The sequence below is a fragment of the Crocuta crocuta genome, unplaced genomic scaffold (assembly GCF_008692635.1).
Source record: "Crocuta crocuta isolate KB4526 unplaced genomic scaffold, BGI_CrCroc_1.0 scaffold167, whole genome shotgun sequence".
Taxonomy (NCBI): Eukaryota; Metazoa; Chordata; class Mammalia; order Carnivora; family Hyaenidae; genus Crocuta; species Crocuta crocuta.
In genome coordinates, this window is record NW_027532406.1 from 11,424,639 (window position 1) to 11,442,026 (window position 17,388).

At 41.0% G+C, this 17,388-nt stretch overlaps 1 protein-coding gene across 1 annotated transcript in view; it reads right to left on the bottom strand.

Moving 5' to 3' along the window:
* The window catches only part of REEP3 (receptor accessory protein 3), a 58,733-nt gene that overhangs the window by 25,468 nt on the left and 15,877 nt on the right, over positions 1-17,388 (bottom strand). The window contains exons 2-4 of the mRNA XM_077778622.1: positions 3,887-3,963; positions 848-968; positions 567-680 (exon numbers count right to left, since the gene is read on the bottom strand). Coding sequence (XP_077634748.1) covers positions 567-680; positions 848-968; positions 3,887-3,963 — 312 coding nt within the window. The remainder of the gene's footprint in view (positions 1-566; positions 681-847; positions 969-3,886; positions 3,964-17,388) is intronic.

The window sequence follows — 17,388 nt, forward strand, 5'->3', positions numbered from 1 at the left end:
AAAAAAAAAAAAAAAACAAAAAAAACACAACACATGACATTAGTAACTGGCTAAGTAAAATCTCGTCTTAAGAACAGAATTTATTCATGCCTTATTTTGAATAAGCCGTTACCTCAAATTGGTTGAAGTAGGAGTGCAGGAGTAAGCCAGAAATCCTACCAAGATATTGCCATCGAGAGACAGAGAGAGAGAGAGAGAGAGAGAGAAATATCGGAGACAGGGAAAGAAAGAATGGTCATCTTTACTATAGATGATTTACTCAACCTTATTTTAAGGTTATAAAGTAGGAAAATAATGACGAAATGATATCTTCAGGTATGGTTTTATTACATTTATTAGCTCTCATTTTGTGATCAATTAAATACTGACTTTGTGATCAAAATGCTGAGCAGTTATAAAACACATGCATTAAAATGTTTTCTAAATTATCATTTACGTTTACATTACAAAAATAAGCAGAAAGCAAAATTCTGCCAAAATTTTACAATGATCTGGAATAAAAAGCCACCCTACTTTGTCCATTGACTTACTGCGACATTGGACAAAAAACCTAAATAAACAATTACCTTCACGGCTGCAGTGACAGCAGCAGTGGCTGCGAAAGCCAAGCCTTGCCGCCCGAAGTTTACCACGGTCTCATAGCCCCGCTCCTTCGCTTGTACAATGTAGTCATCAATCTCCTGGGGGAAAAACAAACTCGTGGGTATAAATTTTATTTAACAATAGTGTCAACTGGCCAAAACCAAGGACTTTCCACCCATGATATAATAGTTTCACTCGTTTAATGGCATAAAACATGTGATGATGTACATTTCTAACAAATGATTTGTGGATTTATAGATCTTACCCTTTCCTTTGATGAAAGAAGTGGATGAAGGAATTTTCTGTATATTAGACTTGCTCCTTTGGTATAGGGAGACAACAGCCATATGACAAAAGCAATCTTAAGCTCATAGTACAGGGGGAACCTAACAAGAAAAAATTTGAAAAAACCGCTGGTGAAAATAAACTATAATGAAGAAATCAATCTCTCTCTGTCTCTCTCTCTCTCTCACACACACACACACACACACACTTTTAAGAAAGTTCAGTCGGGGCGCCTGGGTGGCTTAGTCGGTTAAGCGTCCGACTTTCGCTCAGGTCATGATCTCGCGGTTCGTGGGTTCAAGCCCCGCGTCGGGCTCTTTGCTGACTGCCAGCTCAGAGCCTGGAGCCTGTTTCAGTCTGTGACTCCCTCTCTCTCTGACCCTCCCCTGCTCACGCTGTCTCTCTCTCTCCTAGAAATAAATTAAAAAGCATTAAAAAAAAAAATTAAAAAAAAAAAAGAAAGTTCAGTCATTGTGTTTTCAAATGTAAAAGTGAGTGATTAAGGAAATAACTATGTTTGAATTGATGAATAATTTCACTAACTATAGAACAGATAACCAAAAAGTGACCTGATCCCTGCAGAGATTCAGAAACTTCTAGTACAATTGTTTAAGCAACCATAGGCAAGCTGCCTGCTGACTGTAGCAGTCCACAGAGAACATTACTAGTATTTACCGAGGGCAGTTAGGTACACCACCCACCATTCCGCAGAGCCCAGTTGTGGCGTCAGTACCGGACATCTCTCCAAGTGCCAGGACTCAGCTTTATAATGCTCCAAGGGCACAAAGTTACCCCATGAACACATCTCCTCCTCTTTCTCAGCACTCCCACAGAATTTCCCTTCCAATCTCATTTGGCTGGATTTGTGGCACTTGGCAGACAATCGCTCACTTGTAAGGGGAATGGAATTACCACTGTGGTAGACTGGGAATTAGTGTTAGCTACCCATGCCCCTTTCCATGTGACCTCGCAGTGCTTTCCCTGTGGGCTGAGTGCACTTCCTCAAGGAATGACTGCGGTGTTAGCCATGTGACTTACTCTGGCCAACATAATGTGAGTGTGACATATCACATGCACACAGAAGCTTTAAGTGCCCTTTGACTTCCTCACCCCAACACCCCCAACCTCTTGCTTTAAATTTTTGCTTTCTACCATGAGAACAGCTGCTCCTTCAGCCTTGGGCCTGAAACGAGAAGACACTTAGAACAGGACTGTGCCCCGCAGAGCTGTAGCCACTCTTTTGCCCTTACATTAGTTGAGCAAGAAATAAATGTTTGTTTTTCTTTTCTTTTTTTAAAAACTTTTAAAAAATGTTTTATTTATTTCTGAGAGAGAGAGAGAGAGAGAGAGAGACAGTGTGAGCAGGGGAGGGTCAGAGAGAGAGGGAGATACAGAATCTGAAACAGGCTCCAGGCTCTGAGCTGTCAGCACAGAGCCCGATGCGGGGCTCGAACCCACAAACTGTCAGATCATGACCTGAGCGCAAGTCGGATGCTTAACCGACTGAGCCACCCAGGTGCCCCAAATGTTTGTTTTTCTAACCCCTTATGCTTTTAGGGTTGTTTGCTGCCACAGAAGTGAACTAATTAATATACCATAGGGGGCTAGCATCCTGTGGGTCGCAAATTATTAAGATACACGGTAACTGAGCAACTCTGGGCTCTTCTGATCAGGCAGAGGGGTCCAGGGCAGTAAGGAAAGGCTGTTGTGTAGTCAACAAAGGGTCTTTGCCACAACGCAGTTACAGAGGAGTTTCTGAGCTTTCACTATTCACAGTAAACTTTTTGTATACCACTTGCTTTTTAATAATATATATAGGTGACATTTGCAATCAGGAAAAAATGAGAAGTCTTGAAAAAGAACTGTGAAACTTAAGAGACCTAGCATGGTTTGAAATCTGTGTTCTGCCATTTAAAACCAAACAAAAAAAACCCTCCTCCAAAACTCTCCACCAAACACTTAACAGGTAAATGTCCCTCTATGGGACAGAGGAAAGGCAACTTACATTTCAAATCAGAAGAGAAAGATGGTTACAGACACAGAAAGGTTCATAAATAAGGGCAAGTTGTTAAGACTGTTGAAGTCTTTATTTTTTCCTAGCAATCCAATGTGACCTAATGTGCTATGAGAATATGATGAGAATAGTGAAACCAGAGACAGTTTAGAGAGGATAGCAAATGTCTGAAACAGATACAGGAAGCCAGGGAAGCAGCAAGTAAAGGGAATGGGGAGGGTCAAGCTGCATGAGAGCAGCTGATGGATGTTCTGGGGGGGCGGGGGAGGGGGTGCATTTGGTACCCCAGGGAAGGAAACAAAGAGGGGCTAATTTAGGCTGAAGGTTTGTGCAGCGAGGGCAGTTTAAGATACTGGCAAAGTATGAAGTTTAAAGATTTTGAAAAGAGGACTTCTCCAGTGATGGTAAGGTTTACATGGAAACGCAGCAGTGAAATATGGCACAAGAAGATTCAAGTTGTTCCATGTGGTATTACTTCTTGGTAAAATGTTAAATCCTTGAGGGCATAAACATGCTTTAATTTTGTCTCAGCTATTTGGAACAGAGCAGCCAAGATGCTGGTGGTGAGTGGGTGTCCACGTGGACATTGAAGTCATCCAGTTTGGATGTTGGTCGTTGAGAGTTTTAAGGATGGGAGGGAGTTCTAGAACCAGATGCTGTGGGCCTCAAAAGGGGGGAGTCCTTTAGGAAGTGATAAAGAAAAATAGCCTCAAGTCATCCTCTGGAAAAAGGATAATGACAATCAAGTTTTTGTATTCCAAGATACTGGGACCTGTGTGGGAGGCGGGCAGGGGGCAACACATGGGAAGAAATGAGCTGCCTTTATTGGAGGGGGGACTGTATGGAAAGTAATGTTCTTATGGGGAAACCAGATAAAGAAAGTGAAACACTGGATAAATAGGTAACTTGATCAAATTCACCTGGTTACAGCCAAGAGCAGGATAAGAACTCAGGTCACCTGATGAGGTGTTTAGAGTCTGGCCCTTTCTCAGTGCTAGAACTTACCAAGCAACTGTTTGATCTGTTATTGTTTCAATCACAGTATAGAGGGCAAAAACAATCCAGTACATCATCCATCGGACCTGGAAATAATAAAAATACTTATGAAATAACAGATGAAAGTTATTTGCAACTGTGAATAATTACATATATATGTCCAGATCTATATAGTTAGAACCAGTGCAGAAGTTGATGGTTTAATTCTCAATAGGTTTGTGGCTGAATTCCTCATATCACAACATCAATAATCTTGGGATATAAGACAAGAATCAAAGAATAACAAATCTCTAGTCCTGGCACAATGTAATATAGGACTCTGAATGAAAGAATCAGAACAATAGGATATATTTTTCTTAACTGGAGGAAAGTTCTTTGAAAGATCTTACTCTTATCGACATGCTTCTTTACGAAGACGATCAGCTACTTACTTATTATATAAATAACAGCATAATAAGATATGACCACGTTTAAATCTTTTAAATGTGGTCTTTTAAATTTTACATTCCTTAATTCTCAATATATAGAAACTTCAGAAACCAAAGAACGATCCTAAGTTTATTACATCCATGCTAGTCACCCAGTTTGAAAGTCAGGTACTGTATTCTCTCTCTCTCTTTTTTCTTTTAATTTTAACCCTTTATTTTTTAAAATTTATTTATTTATTTTAAGGGAGAGAGAAACAGACTGTGAGTGGGGGAGGGGCAGAGAGAGAGAAGGAGTGCAGAGCCCGGTGAGGGGCTCTAACCCACAGACTGTGAGATCATGACCTGAGCTGAAATCAAGAGCTTATTAATCAAATGAGCCTCCAAGGTGCCTCAAGTTAGTGTATTCTTTTTCCTCTACATGTAAGCCTGTACTTCTCACATACCATTTTCCATCTTCTACCAACACCACAATGATAGTTGCAACAGGCTAAATGTTTGTGGCCTCCTCCCCCTTAAATTCAAATGTTGAAATCCTAACCCCAAATGTGTATTAGGAGGTGGGACCTTCCGAAGCTGATGAAGTCATGATGGTGGGGCTCTCATAAATGGATTGACTCTTCCTCTAATAGGGCTTCCAAAAAGATCTCTCCTGTCTTCCACCACGTTGGAACACAGTGAGAAAACGGCCATCTATGTACCAAGAAGTGGTCTCACCAGAAACCAGACCTGGCTTGATCTTGGACTTCCCAACGTCCAGAACGGTGAGAAATGTGTTTCTGTTTATAAACCATGCAGTCTATGGTACTTTTGTTACAGAAATCTAAATGGACTGAGACAGTAGTTCAAGACAGTTTTACCTCTTTCCTAGAATAGCGCATCCTAACTGGTCCCTGACACTCCGATGCCTCTTTGTATCAATCCTTTTCATCGACTGCTGCCCGATTAATTTTCTTGAACTAATCTCCCCGACTATACCTTTCCACCTACTTGAGTACACAAACTCTCTTACCACTAAAGTAGGTTGGATTTTCCTTAGGAAATCTCTGCTCTTCTGCTCGATATTGTAATAATAGCTAATATGTAAAACCATGCCAACTATGGTCTTTGGACTGTACTAACTGCATCACATATAGTAATCATTTACTCTCCACAGCAATATCACAAGGTAGGGGACATAATTATTCCCACTACAGATATGGAAACAGTGACAGGTGAAATGACTTGCTCAAGGTCATTTAGCCAGAATTTGAATCCAGGCTCTCTGACCCTGGATTTGGTGCTGTTAATCAATTATCCTATGTAAAGAAAGGATTTGTGAGGATCCGCTAACTGTGAAATCCAAGAAAAACCACTACTTCCCTTGTTCTCTTTCCAATGAGATGACAAAAAAATTCAGGTCTCTATAAGTAGTTAGAAAATTGACCTATTATTTAATTTTAATATAGAAGCTTGTTTGGGTATTCCACAGACAATAGAGGGGTGCCTGGGTGGCTCAGTCGGTGAAGCGTCCAACTTCGGCTCACGTCATGATCTCAGGTTTGTGGGTTTGAGCCCCGCGTCGGGCTCTGTGCTGACAGCCAGCTCAGAGCCTGGAGTCTGTTTCAGATTCTGTATCTCCCTCTCTCTCTGACCCTCCCCTGCTCACACTGTCTCTCTTTCTCTCTCTCTGAAATAAACATAACATTAAAAAAAAGACAAAAGAGGGGCGCCTGTGGCTCAGCTGGTTGAGCGTCCGACTTTGGCTCAGGTCGTGATCCCACGGTTTGTGGGCTCCAGCCCCGTGTCGGGCTCTGTGCTGACAGCTCAGAGCCTGGAGCCTGCTTCAGATTCTGTATCTCCCTCTCTCTTTCTGACCCTCACCTGCTCACGCTGTCTCTCTCTCTCAGAAATAAATTAAAAAAAAAAATTTAAAAAATAAATTAATTTAAAAAAAGACAAAAGAAATGAAATATAATCCAAGTGGCTTTTATGGTTTTCTATATACATGGACAAATCAATTAAAAATAGCCACGAATAACTTTTGAAGCAATGTATTATGAAATAGAAATCATACCAAATTACTCTAATTTATAGACTCCTAAAAGCTTTAAAAAATTGTCCAATGCAAATAATAGGATATATTATCTGTATCTGAAAAACAAAGCAATGGATTTACAATTATCATCTCAAATTAAAAACAAACAAAATAAAACAGCACAAATGTCCTCTTTAGTTTTTCGCTTTTCATGAGTTCTCTAAAATCTCTCACTGCCGCCAATTCCAAGCTTTTGTCCAAATATGGGGATTTTCTTCCAGGGCTAACATCCTATGTATATTTCCTCCTGCCCCTCCCTTTTTCAAGGAAAGTGATACTCTTACAAGAGCTGATTCACTGGGCCCCTCCAGGGCCAAACACTAACTCAGCACTTTTACCTTTCCACTGTATTCAGAGGGTCGGTCAGCTTGTACCCTGATTAAAACTATATGTCTCTCCCAAAAAAGAAATGGAGAAAAAAGGCTGCAAACAGAAGAATCAGTTTTTCCACAGCTAGAAGGAATCTTAGAGGTGATTACATTTTTTAAAGCTATACAGCCCTTTGCTGAAAAAAAACGAGACAATCACAAAAGAAACTGCTCCCGCTGGGCCCTGCCAGGACCCACGGGTGGGACTCTGGAGGAGACTGGAGCACTCCATGGGCCGGAGTTTGAAACAATACGGGAAACTCCTCTTCCTTTCCTGAGGGCCGAAATAAACAAGGTGTATCAGGCTGGTGAGGTTAAGAGATGCCTGGAGTAGGAACAAGTCTACCCTGAAGCGAAGGAAGCAGCTTCTCAAAGCGCGGTGGCCAAGAGGACACACACACCGTATCTTCTCGGTCCCCTCTCCCCTTCTTTGTACTCAACGCGGGGATTTCAGGGTAAACGATTCCCTTCTTTCCCAGGAAAGAGGAGGCTTAAATTGACTCTCTTGCAGAAAGCTTGGGAAACTTTCAGCAAGGTAAAATTATTTAAGTCAGTGCTTGTTACTTTCTGTTATTTCACTATTTCCCACTATTGTTACGCTTGTGAGTTTCCAAATGGGTAACAGCTCCCCAGGTAGTTATAATTTACTGGTTAAAAGAGAAGAGAGAGGAAAAAGGGGCTGCATGGAGAGTGACTGGGGATACCCTCTGAATGACTAGTTCTCGAATGAATGAGAACCGCTCATGTCCCACAGATTTCAAGCGCACACTTGCTTCAGTAAAGTCAAGAGCTTAACTCAGTTTCCAAATGAAGTTATTAATTTTAAGATCCACAAAATAAAAGTGCTTCAAAGGATGTAATGTTTATCTCTTAAAAAAAAAACCCATATATTTATTTAGGTTGTGAGGGTAGTTAGTAATGTCAAAAATAAAAAAAAGAGAAAAAGGTCATGCCTTTTTAAAATAGATTTTCATTTTGTTCTGTTTTCTTTTAGAGAGAGTGTGAGCAGGGGAGAGGGGCAGAGGGAGAGAGGGAGAATCTTAAGCAGGCTTTATGTTCACGGCAGAGCTTGATCCCACGATTCTGGAATCATGACCTGAGCTGAAATCAAGATTTAGATGCTCAACCAACTGAGCCACCCAGGCATCCCAAGCCATGTCTTTTTAGTTAAAACACAACAAACTAGGGGTACTGGGTGGCTCAGTCGGTTAAGCAGCCAACTTCAGCTCAGGTAATGATCTCGCAGTTCGTGAGTTCAAGCCCTACGTTGGGCTCTGGGCCAACAGCTCAGAGCCTGAAGCCTGATTCAGATTCTGTGTTCCTCTCTCTCTCTCTGCCCTCCCCTGCTCACACTCTGTCTCTCAAAAATAAATAAATATTAAAAAATAAATTAAAACAACAACAACAACAACACACAACAAACTATCCAATCAAGAGTGTATTCCTGGACATTTTCCTGGAGTATTGACAACAATTTTATATAAGCAAAACTCCATGGTATATTAATTTGTCTTTGATGAATAAATTCTTTGATGATCTGCTCTTAAACTTAAGGTTTTCTGATCCTTACCAGAAATATGGATCTTAAATTATAATAGGGAGGCAATAATTAAATGAATGTAAGGAGTGTGTATTATTCGGGGGAGCAACCACAAAGAAAGTTAACCTTGAAAAGATATTGCTTCCCTTTTTCTATTAATGGATTTGGTTAGGATTTTATACCAAATGATTACTCAGCACAGCCTTTATTAAAACTACACCTCAAGGCCATACGGCTTACTGTTTAAGGTTTTGCTTCAAGGAAATAGCAAAAAAGAAGTCAAGGTAAAAAAAAAAAGGCACTATAAACTATAGTTTAAGAAACTATAAAGGTATAAGTACATATGTGAAGATTAAAGATAAAACATTATTTAGATCAACTGAAAAATATCAATAACAAAATGCAAAACTAAAACCAAAAATTAGTAGGAAAGTGATCACAGTGATAATCTTGTTTTTAAGCTTGTTTATTTTGTGGGGGAGAGAGAGAGAGAGAGAGAGAGAGAGAACACAGCGGCAGGGCAGAAAGAGAGGGGGAGAGCGAGAATCCCAAGCCAGCTCTGCATGGCCAGAGCAGAGCCTGACACAGGGCTTGAAGTGACGAACCATGAGATCATGATGTGAGCCAAAATCAAGAGTTGGATGCTTAACCAACTGAGCCACCAAGAAGCCCCTCACACTGATAATCTTATAAATGTATATAACCAAATATAATCACTGTTAAAATGTTATGCAAATGTAAGCTATAACTTAACTGGTAACCTTAATAAATCACACACCTTTTAAGTTGCTGGGGAAAAATGTTATGGGCATCATCTTTATTTGGTAAAAATTTATGTTCTTGGGAAAAGCAGGAACAAATAGTATAGTATCTTTCTAGTTCAGAAACAATTGGCAAATCAGCAAATCATTGTCTGAATATCTCCATGAGGATGAGTAATAACAAAGCCGTACCCAACTTTTTCTTTAAAGTCTCTTTGGTCCCAGAGAACTGAATTACCCAGCAAGGTGAAGATTGTATTTCTAAGCACTAAGATGGATATACACACCATACTTTTGGTAAATCTTTCATATCAAACATAATTTAGACAATGCTAAGGATTCTGGTGGCATCATTATATATGACACTGATACAACTGTAGTAAACCCTACTTTACGTTATGAGAATAGAAACATGAGTATGATAGATAGTTCCTGTCCTTGAGGATTTAACATTTTACTGGTAGAAAAACAAGTAAAAAACTGTGATAAAAAAAAAATGATCTGGGGTGCCTGCGTGGCTTAGATGGTTAAGCTCAGTGGGTTAGGTCAGTTAAGCTCCGCCTGGTTTTGGCTCAGGTCATGATCTCACCGTTCGTGAGATCGAGCCTGGAGTTGGTCTCTGCACTGAAGGTTTGGGATTTGCTTTCTCTCTCTCTGCTCCTCCCTTGCTCATTCTCTCTCTCTCTCTCAAAATGGAAATATAAACTAAAAAAAAATGTTCTGCTGTTTTTACTACATTAGATGTCCTAGCTTCCAGTATGAGTCATAAGAATCTGAGGAAAGCACACTAAAGGGGCTATTTATAGAACTGTGGGCAAGGTTCAGGAAACCCAATGAAAGGCTGCTGAAGCACCCTGGAGCTAGCAACCGTAGGAACTGGCATTACCCCTGGATGTGAAGGAGGGAGGACAAGGGAAAGCTTCCTGGAATCCAGAGAGGGCATCTGTAGTGGGGAGCTGTAGCCTCAGGTGGACAGTCACAGCCAACCCCTGGTGGCAGGGAGGAAGGGAGGATGCTGCGAGAACAATGCTCTGACCTCATGCTCATCCTGCCTTCTGATCTTCTGCAGAAGCCTCTGAGGGGCCAAACCAAAGGGGAGTTTGTATGGATCAGCCTCCTGGGCCATAAGCAACGTGGAGAAATGTGGAGAAACGTGGAATGTGGAGGGGAGATTCCACTGCAGGGGTGAATGAAAGGTGCCAGGCTACTTTTAGCCTGTCTGTCACCTCTTTCATTTACCCAGAATGGATTTCTCACTGCTTCCACAGATACCTCCCCGCCCAGATGACCATCTTCTCCTGTCTGGATTGTTCTGATAGCAACTTAACTGATCACTCTATTTGATCTTTTTGGGGTATCTTCTGCATACAGCAGTCATACTTTCTCCTTAAAACAGAAATAATGGATGCCTGGGTGGCTCAGTTAGTTAAGCATCTGGCTCTTGATTTCAGCTCAGGTCATGATCTCATGGTTCCTGAGTTCCAGTCCTGTGTCAGGCTCTGTGCTTACAGTGTAGAGCCTGCTTGGGATTCCGCCCCCCCCCTCTCTCTGGCCCTCCCCACCTCAAAATAAATAAGTAAACAAACAAACAAACAAACAAACAAAAGACAACTGAAAACAAAACCAGAAGCATGTGATTCCTCTGCTCAAGCTCCTCGTACGGATCCTGGCTCCCGTCAAAATTCTTACGCTAGTTTAGAAGACCCTGTGGATCTGGCATCAGCGACATCTCTGGCCTCATCTGCTACACCTTCCTGCCTTGTTCTGCTCCAGTCATACTGGCCCTTTTACTGTCCCTTGTATACGCAGATATGCTCTTGTCTCAGGGCCTTAGTACATGTGAGTTTCCGTTCTGTTTTGTTTTTTTGCCTGAAATGCTCTCCCTCTGGTTATCCACATGGATTGCTTTCTCACTTGCTTCAGGTCCCTGCTCAGATACTTACCTGAGAGGTCTTTAAAAATATTAATATCCTTTTAGCCCCCTTCTCCTCAGTTTTCTCTTTAGAACATTCCACAGATCATTGACACACCTAACAAATGTTTGCTTTATTTATTTATTTATTTTTGCCTTTCCCTACTAGAATGTAAACTCTAGGAGGACAAAGACTTTCATTTTGTTCACTGCTGAATTCCCCGTGCCTGGCACAGAGAGAGCTCAGAAGAACATGTTGATGAGCTGCTAAACGAACACGGGCTGTGCACAGCTCAGTGTGCTCCTTTTCTGTAAGGACGGCAAAAGCCTGGACACTAGACAGGAGATGCAGACAGGGAAGGTGAACATGAACTAGCCTTTTAGGAGATCTGGTTTAAAAAGGAAAAAGAGAGGGAATAAAAAAAACCCCAGCATGAAGCAAAAGGAAAAATGTTTACACTCTCAAAGATTAAAAAATTTACCAGCAAGGTAAGAAGATAAGATTCTCTTCAGAGAAAGCAGGAATATTTAATGGAAAAGATCCCACAGGAGACAGACAAGAATTAGTTTAGGAAGGAGAGTGGGCTTGAGACAGCAGCAGTGATGCGTCCTCCACTGGGATGGAAGGGAAGAGTGGTTTTGTTGGGGAGAGGGCCACAGACAGGGCCCCCCATTTGGGGGGCAGGTCAGCCTTTCAGGCTGGTGTGGGTGGCAAGGGGGGTGGATCGGAGGACAGCAGTAAAGGTTTAGACAAGCTGTTGACCTGAATGGGAAAGGGAGCAGCCTATGGTACAGATGCTGCAGATCATGTTGACGAAGGATACCCTCAGCTGCTCTGGAGGTTAGATCCAGGAGGCTGCCAGTGGTCTAGGTCTAGCACAGTGGAACAAGACAGAGACGGAAGTGACAGTTTGCTATCTGTAAAGAGGCCTAATAGCAGAAATGTGATTGGGAAGCGGCCCTTTGCAGAGAGGCGGGGCCATTTCTCTCCAACAGAAATGTGAGCTGAGGCTTTTGAGAAGTGGAGGTATCTCCCCCACAGGCTCTTCCCCTTTCCTGTGGGCTGGAAGGGCAGGGAGCAGGGCAACCCTAGAGGTTGTGTGTTGAAGATGAGCAGAGCCCCAGTTCTTGAATGACGGCACAAGAATTTGTTGCTAAAACGAACACCTGAGGTGGACTGTTATGTGAGAAAGAAATGAACTTCTATATTCCTTCAGCTGTTAATGTTTTTTGTTACATATTATTATATCAGCTCAGCCTACCCTAACACTAAAGGTTAAACTCTAATCTCTGTGGAGACGGAGGAAGCAAGGCTGGAGTAGCGCGAGGTTAGCCTTGGTCACAGTGCCGTTGGCTGCCGTGTGTGGCATGGTTAATGCCCTGTGGTGGTGATGGGTGATACCTCCACAGTGACCTGAAAATGGAGAAGAGGACTGCCATGCTAAGAAATTCTAGTTGAGACACCTTCAGGGGATTCTCAGAAGGATTTGGAGGGTAGGAAGGTTTGATGTTCTCATGCAGCAGACTGGAGCAGGGCCAGAGAAATACTACTTGAAAATATCTTTGTGATCCCTTGCCAAATGTGGCTCTGTGTGAATTTGGTCATTATCACCTGCACTGTCACTATGGATGGCGTCAGCAGCAATCCCCTTCTACTTCCAGTAGGTCAGATACAGAAGGCTGTTAGAGATATGTGCAAAGTTTGAAGTGGATATGTTCTGAGTGGGAGGCCAAGATAGCCAAAGAATAAAGTTCATAAACGTCAGTGGGAATACTACATGAGAAAGGTTGTTTGATGGTCTGTTTTGCAAGGTTTGTTTTGTTTCCCAAGAATATACTTGATGGCTACTATGGTACCTGGAACAGAAAAGATGCTCAAAAATATTTATTATGAGAATTCACAAACTGGGCTAACTATTTGCAAGACTGTAACTTCCATTTTTTCCTAATTGTTTGGTAATCAACTTCTTTTGAAAGCGGTCACAAAGAAATGGCAGTCATATTTAAATCTTGGAACACTTTATATATTTTTTATAACAAGAAATGTGGTGAATATTTTAATTTAAAATACAATATTTATAAGTACAAGATTCCTCAAATGGAATCTTAAAATCATTTAAACATCAAAATGAATTTATATTCCAAAAAAATATACTCTTATAATTAGGCAAGTTCTTTTGGAGATTACAGAATCATCTGTGATGTAAAACCATAGTATCTAAAACAACATTCTGGTTTACATAGTGCATGGATCAGATTATCTTATTTAACAAGCCAGCACTTGCTTTATTATTACTCAAAATCCAGAAGGCTTTTACAAAGCCTTAGCATTTCAGAAACCCAGACAGTCATGTGATGGTGTTCTTCGCTTTATTCTCTCAAAGGCATTAGAGGATATTTTAAGCCTGAGTGAACACTGTAAAATGAATATACCCATAGGCTAAATTTACTATCAAAAGACCATGCTCCATTTAATAGGTATGCATTTATCTATCCTTGATGCCAAAAGAAAAGTAGGCCTCATTTCATAATCTTTTAACATTTTTAAAGAAAATTGAGTTTTTATGATTTACATTCTTAGACAATGAAATTGATTTAAATGCCCAAACAAATAAAGCAAACAAAAACTGAACAGCAACTGTAAACAATCCTCATGACTTCCATCACAGAAACTAAGAGCAATGCACAGGCCCCAGATCTATAGAGGGATGTCACGTTCTGGTGGAAGGCATCTCACTGTAGATTTAGGAGTCATGGTAATAGCAGTAAATGGCATATTAATGAAAGAAATGTAATAGCAGTAAAATGGTATATTTTTAAAGAAAAAAATATTTTTTCATGTTTGCTTATTTTTGAGAGAGAGACAGAGACAGAGCATGAGTGGGGGAGGGACAGAGAGAGGGAGACACAGAATCCAGAAGCAGACTCCAGGCTCTGAGCTGTCAGCACAGAGCCTGCGCTGGAGCCTGAACTCATGAACCACGAGATGGTGACCTGAGCCGAAGTTGGACACCCAACCAACTGAGCCACCTAGGTGCCCCTAAAATATTTTCCTTAAATTGTATCTTTATATAAACTATTCTTCCTATGCTAGGACCCGTATGATATTATAACAACAATGATATTAACAGTAATGTATGTTAAATGATATAACTACAAATTACAGTAGCATGATGAAAAGGAAATTATGTAAAATGTTAATGTGAGAAATATTACTCAGGACCCTTTATAAACAAAGTCCTTTGACATGAAACAGGCATAAACTCTGAGGTCAAGGTGTTCCTGCTGCCAAGAAGCTTTCATGGGAGGAATTAGTAAAAGAAGACAAAAAGGGTAAGAATAGGTGATTACCAGCATAATGTTTGAATCTACCACATAACTACTATTTTATGTTATATTATATATTGGATTTGTATGAATGGAATTTCTTTAGTTCTAAAGGAAAGCCTTTCCTAACTAACTCCTTTCCCTATAAGGGTTATATAGAATCTTTGTGCACCATACTTTTTCTTTGTAGCATATCTGAGCAATGGTTTGTATAACCCTGTCATCTGACTGTAACAACCAACAGGGAAAGAAACCATCCTGTTCTGTCATCGTGTTTCCAGTACCCATGGTGAAGCAAGTACAGAGGAAGACTTCCACTGAAAAGTCTCTTAATTCTAAGGTCTGAATTGATGCAAGACTCAAACTAGTAACTCTGGACTGCAAACAGCAGTTTATAACATCTAAAATAGTCTATTTTGCCAAGGTTGTTCTCAAAGTTATCAGAGATTAAACAATTTTCCAATGTTTCTTAATTTCAGATTCTTTGAATCATAAAGCAATTAATGCTGGTCTTTAAGAAAAAATGAAAAATTATATATGCCTAATGATTTAAATTATAACCACACTAAGTAAATCCAGATCATCAAATGCTAAAATATGCTTCCCTGGGGGGAGGAGGGGGATCTTTGCTGAGTCTGAAAAGAAATGAACAATGCTGAATTTCAGACCACCCAAAGAGAACTTTATTTTCTGACCATTATTATTCACTCAAGTCAATTCACCCAAAACATTCATTCTACACCACATTTCAGAGACAACAGAGAGGACTTCCAATATAGAAATCTTTAGAAATAGTATAGAGTTGAAAAGATTTCTCCCTTTTCATTAACATTATGCAATAATTTGGTTATTTCATAATGATTTTCCCCCCATTAAAAACAAAAAGGAACAAAATGTGAGAAATCAATAGAAAAACTCCCTCTTTTATCCAACCCAGATGGCTCAGTTATGGGATTTTTCCCACAGCTGTGCCAAGTTAGAAGCATGCTCAAAAATAAACTAGTTAAAGTTCAATCCAAAGTGCATAGAGACCACGGCTGAAAAGAGTTCTTTTTAAAAAGAAGGGGCATGTGTTCAGGGTGAATACATTAGGCTGGAATTGATCTGAGCTTCCTCAACTCTGGGATACTTCTTCCCTCCTTGCCTTACGTAAGGCCATCTTAACTTTGTACAGCTTCCCCAAACTCAGATGTTTGGGGGTTTTACTTTCAGATGCTGAGGTCACAACAACTGGTTTACCTGCAGATTCCAGGCATCACAGCCCATCACGTTTGAAGGACTGTAGCTAGAAAGGGTTTAAAACCTCTGTCAACGACACTACTTTGGTCTTCCCCAGTGATTGAAAAAAGTTTTTTAATGTTTATTTATTTTTGAGAGAGAAACAGAATATGAATGGAGGAGGGGCAGAGAGAGAGAGAAGGAGGCACAGAATCTGAAGCAGGCTGCAGGCTCTGAGCTGTCAGCACAGAGCCCAACACGGGGCTCGACCTCATGAGCCATGAGATCATGACCTGAGCAGAAGTCGGACGTTTCACCGACTAAGCCACCCAGGTGCCCCCTCCCAGTGATTCTGAATCACAGAAGCCCTGGTGTATCTCATCCCTCACCTCAGCAGTTTGAAGAACTTGAGAGAATGCAAAAGTGCAAAAATGTTCCAAAACTAACTGATACTTAATTTAAAAGGAGTGTTGGGAAGAAGATGTAAAAAGCAGGATCTGCTTATGGGAACTGTTCCCGGGAGCAGACTTTAGGAAGGAATGACCTCTCAGTTCAAAATAACTCTCTCCATCCACACTGGCTGAGAATTTAGAATTTGCTTTTTTATACTGTTTAAAGTATTATTGACTTATTTGGAATAATAAATATTGAGAAAGATAGTTCCCTTCTTACATAACCACATAGAATTTCTCTGGATGGTAGCATGGGAAAGAGCATATCTAGATAGAGAGGAGTGAAATGTGCTCATCTTAACACTAAATTGTTACTCTACCCTCTTCTTTCCCTTGGTGTTCCCAAAGTTTTGGCCCATCATGTTTCCCAAGGACTGACACCATTTCTTGGGCACCTAGGTACCTGCATTCCATCTGTCTTCACATAGACAATTCCATTGTGCTATTTCTCCGAGTGAACTAACCGAGCTACTAAATGGTATGCTCCTTTGTCTAGGTGACAGGCAGAACTACGACTGACCTAGAAAATGAACATTTTCTATCTCTAGGTAAGATATGCTCTTCTATATACAACTTGTAGCTTTATAGTCTAGCTCAACAGCACACTTTATTTTATTTTTATTTTTTTTTTAAAATGTTTTTATTTATTTCTAGGAGAGAGAGAGAGAGAGACAGCGTGAGCAGGGGAGGGTCAGAGAGAGAGGGAGTCACAGACCGAAACAGGCCCCAGGCTCTGAGCCGGCAGTCAGCACAGAGCCCGACGCGGGGCTCGAACCCACGAACCGTGAGATCATGACCTAAGCGAAAGTCGGATGCTTAACCGACTAAGCCACCCAGGCGCCCCACACTTTATTTTTAAAGTTTATTTATTTTTTGAGAAAGAGAGAGAGAGAGACAGTGTGAGCAGGGGAGGGGCAGACAGAGAGGGAGAGAGAGGGCCCCAAGCAGGATCCATGCTGTCAGTGCAGAGCTGGATGCAGGGCTCGAACTCACAAACTGTGAGATCATGACCTGAGCCGAAACCAAGAGTCAGACACTCAACCAACTGAGCCACTCAGGTGCCCCACTGACAGTACACTTTACATGTACAATAATCATTTAAACAGTAAGAGCCAGCCTTTATACCACATGGGATAACACAGTGTTCTTGAGAAATGAAGATTGGCAGGGAAAAACTCCAGGAAGAGTAAATCTTTGTCATGGCTGAAAATGAACCTACAATATCAAATTACTTTCCTTCAAAAACATGGGCAATCAACCTCACCTAGAGAACTGAGGTTCACATTTGGATGAGTGGAGAGAGACAAGTGACAGGTCACAGGATACTTGAGGTAAGAAAGGGCTGGCTCAGTGCCAGAGTGCAGGACAGCATGAAGGACCTGGGTACACACAGTGGGAGGAACAGAGGCTGGAGTAAGGTGCAGCAATTTC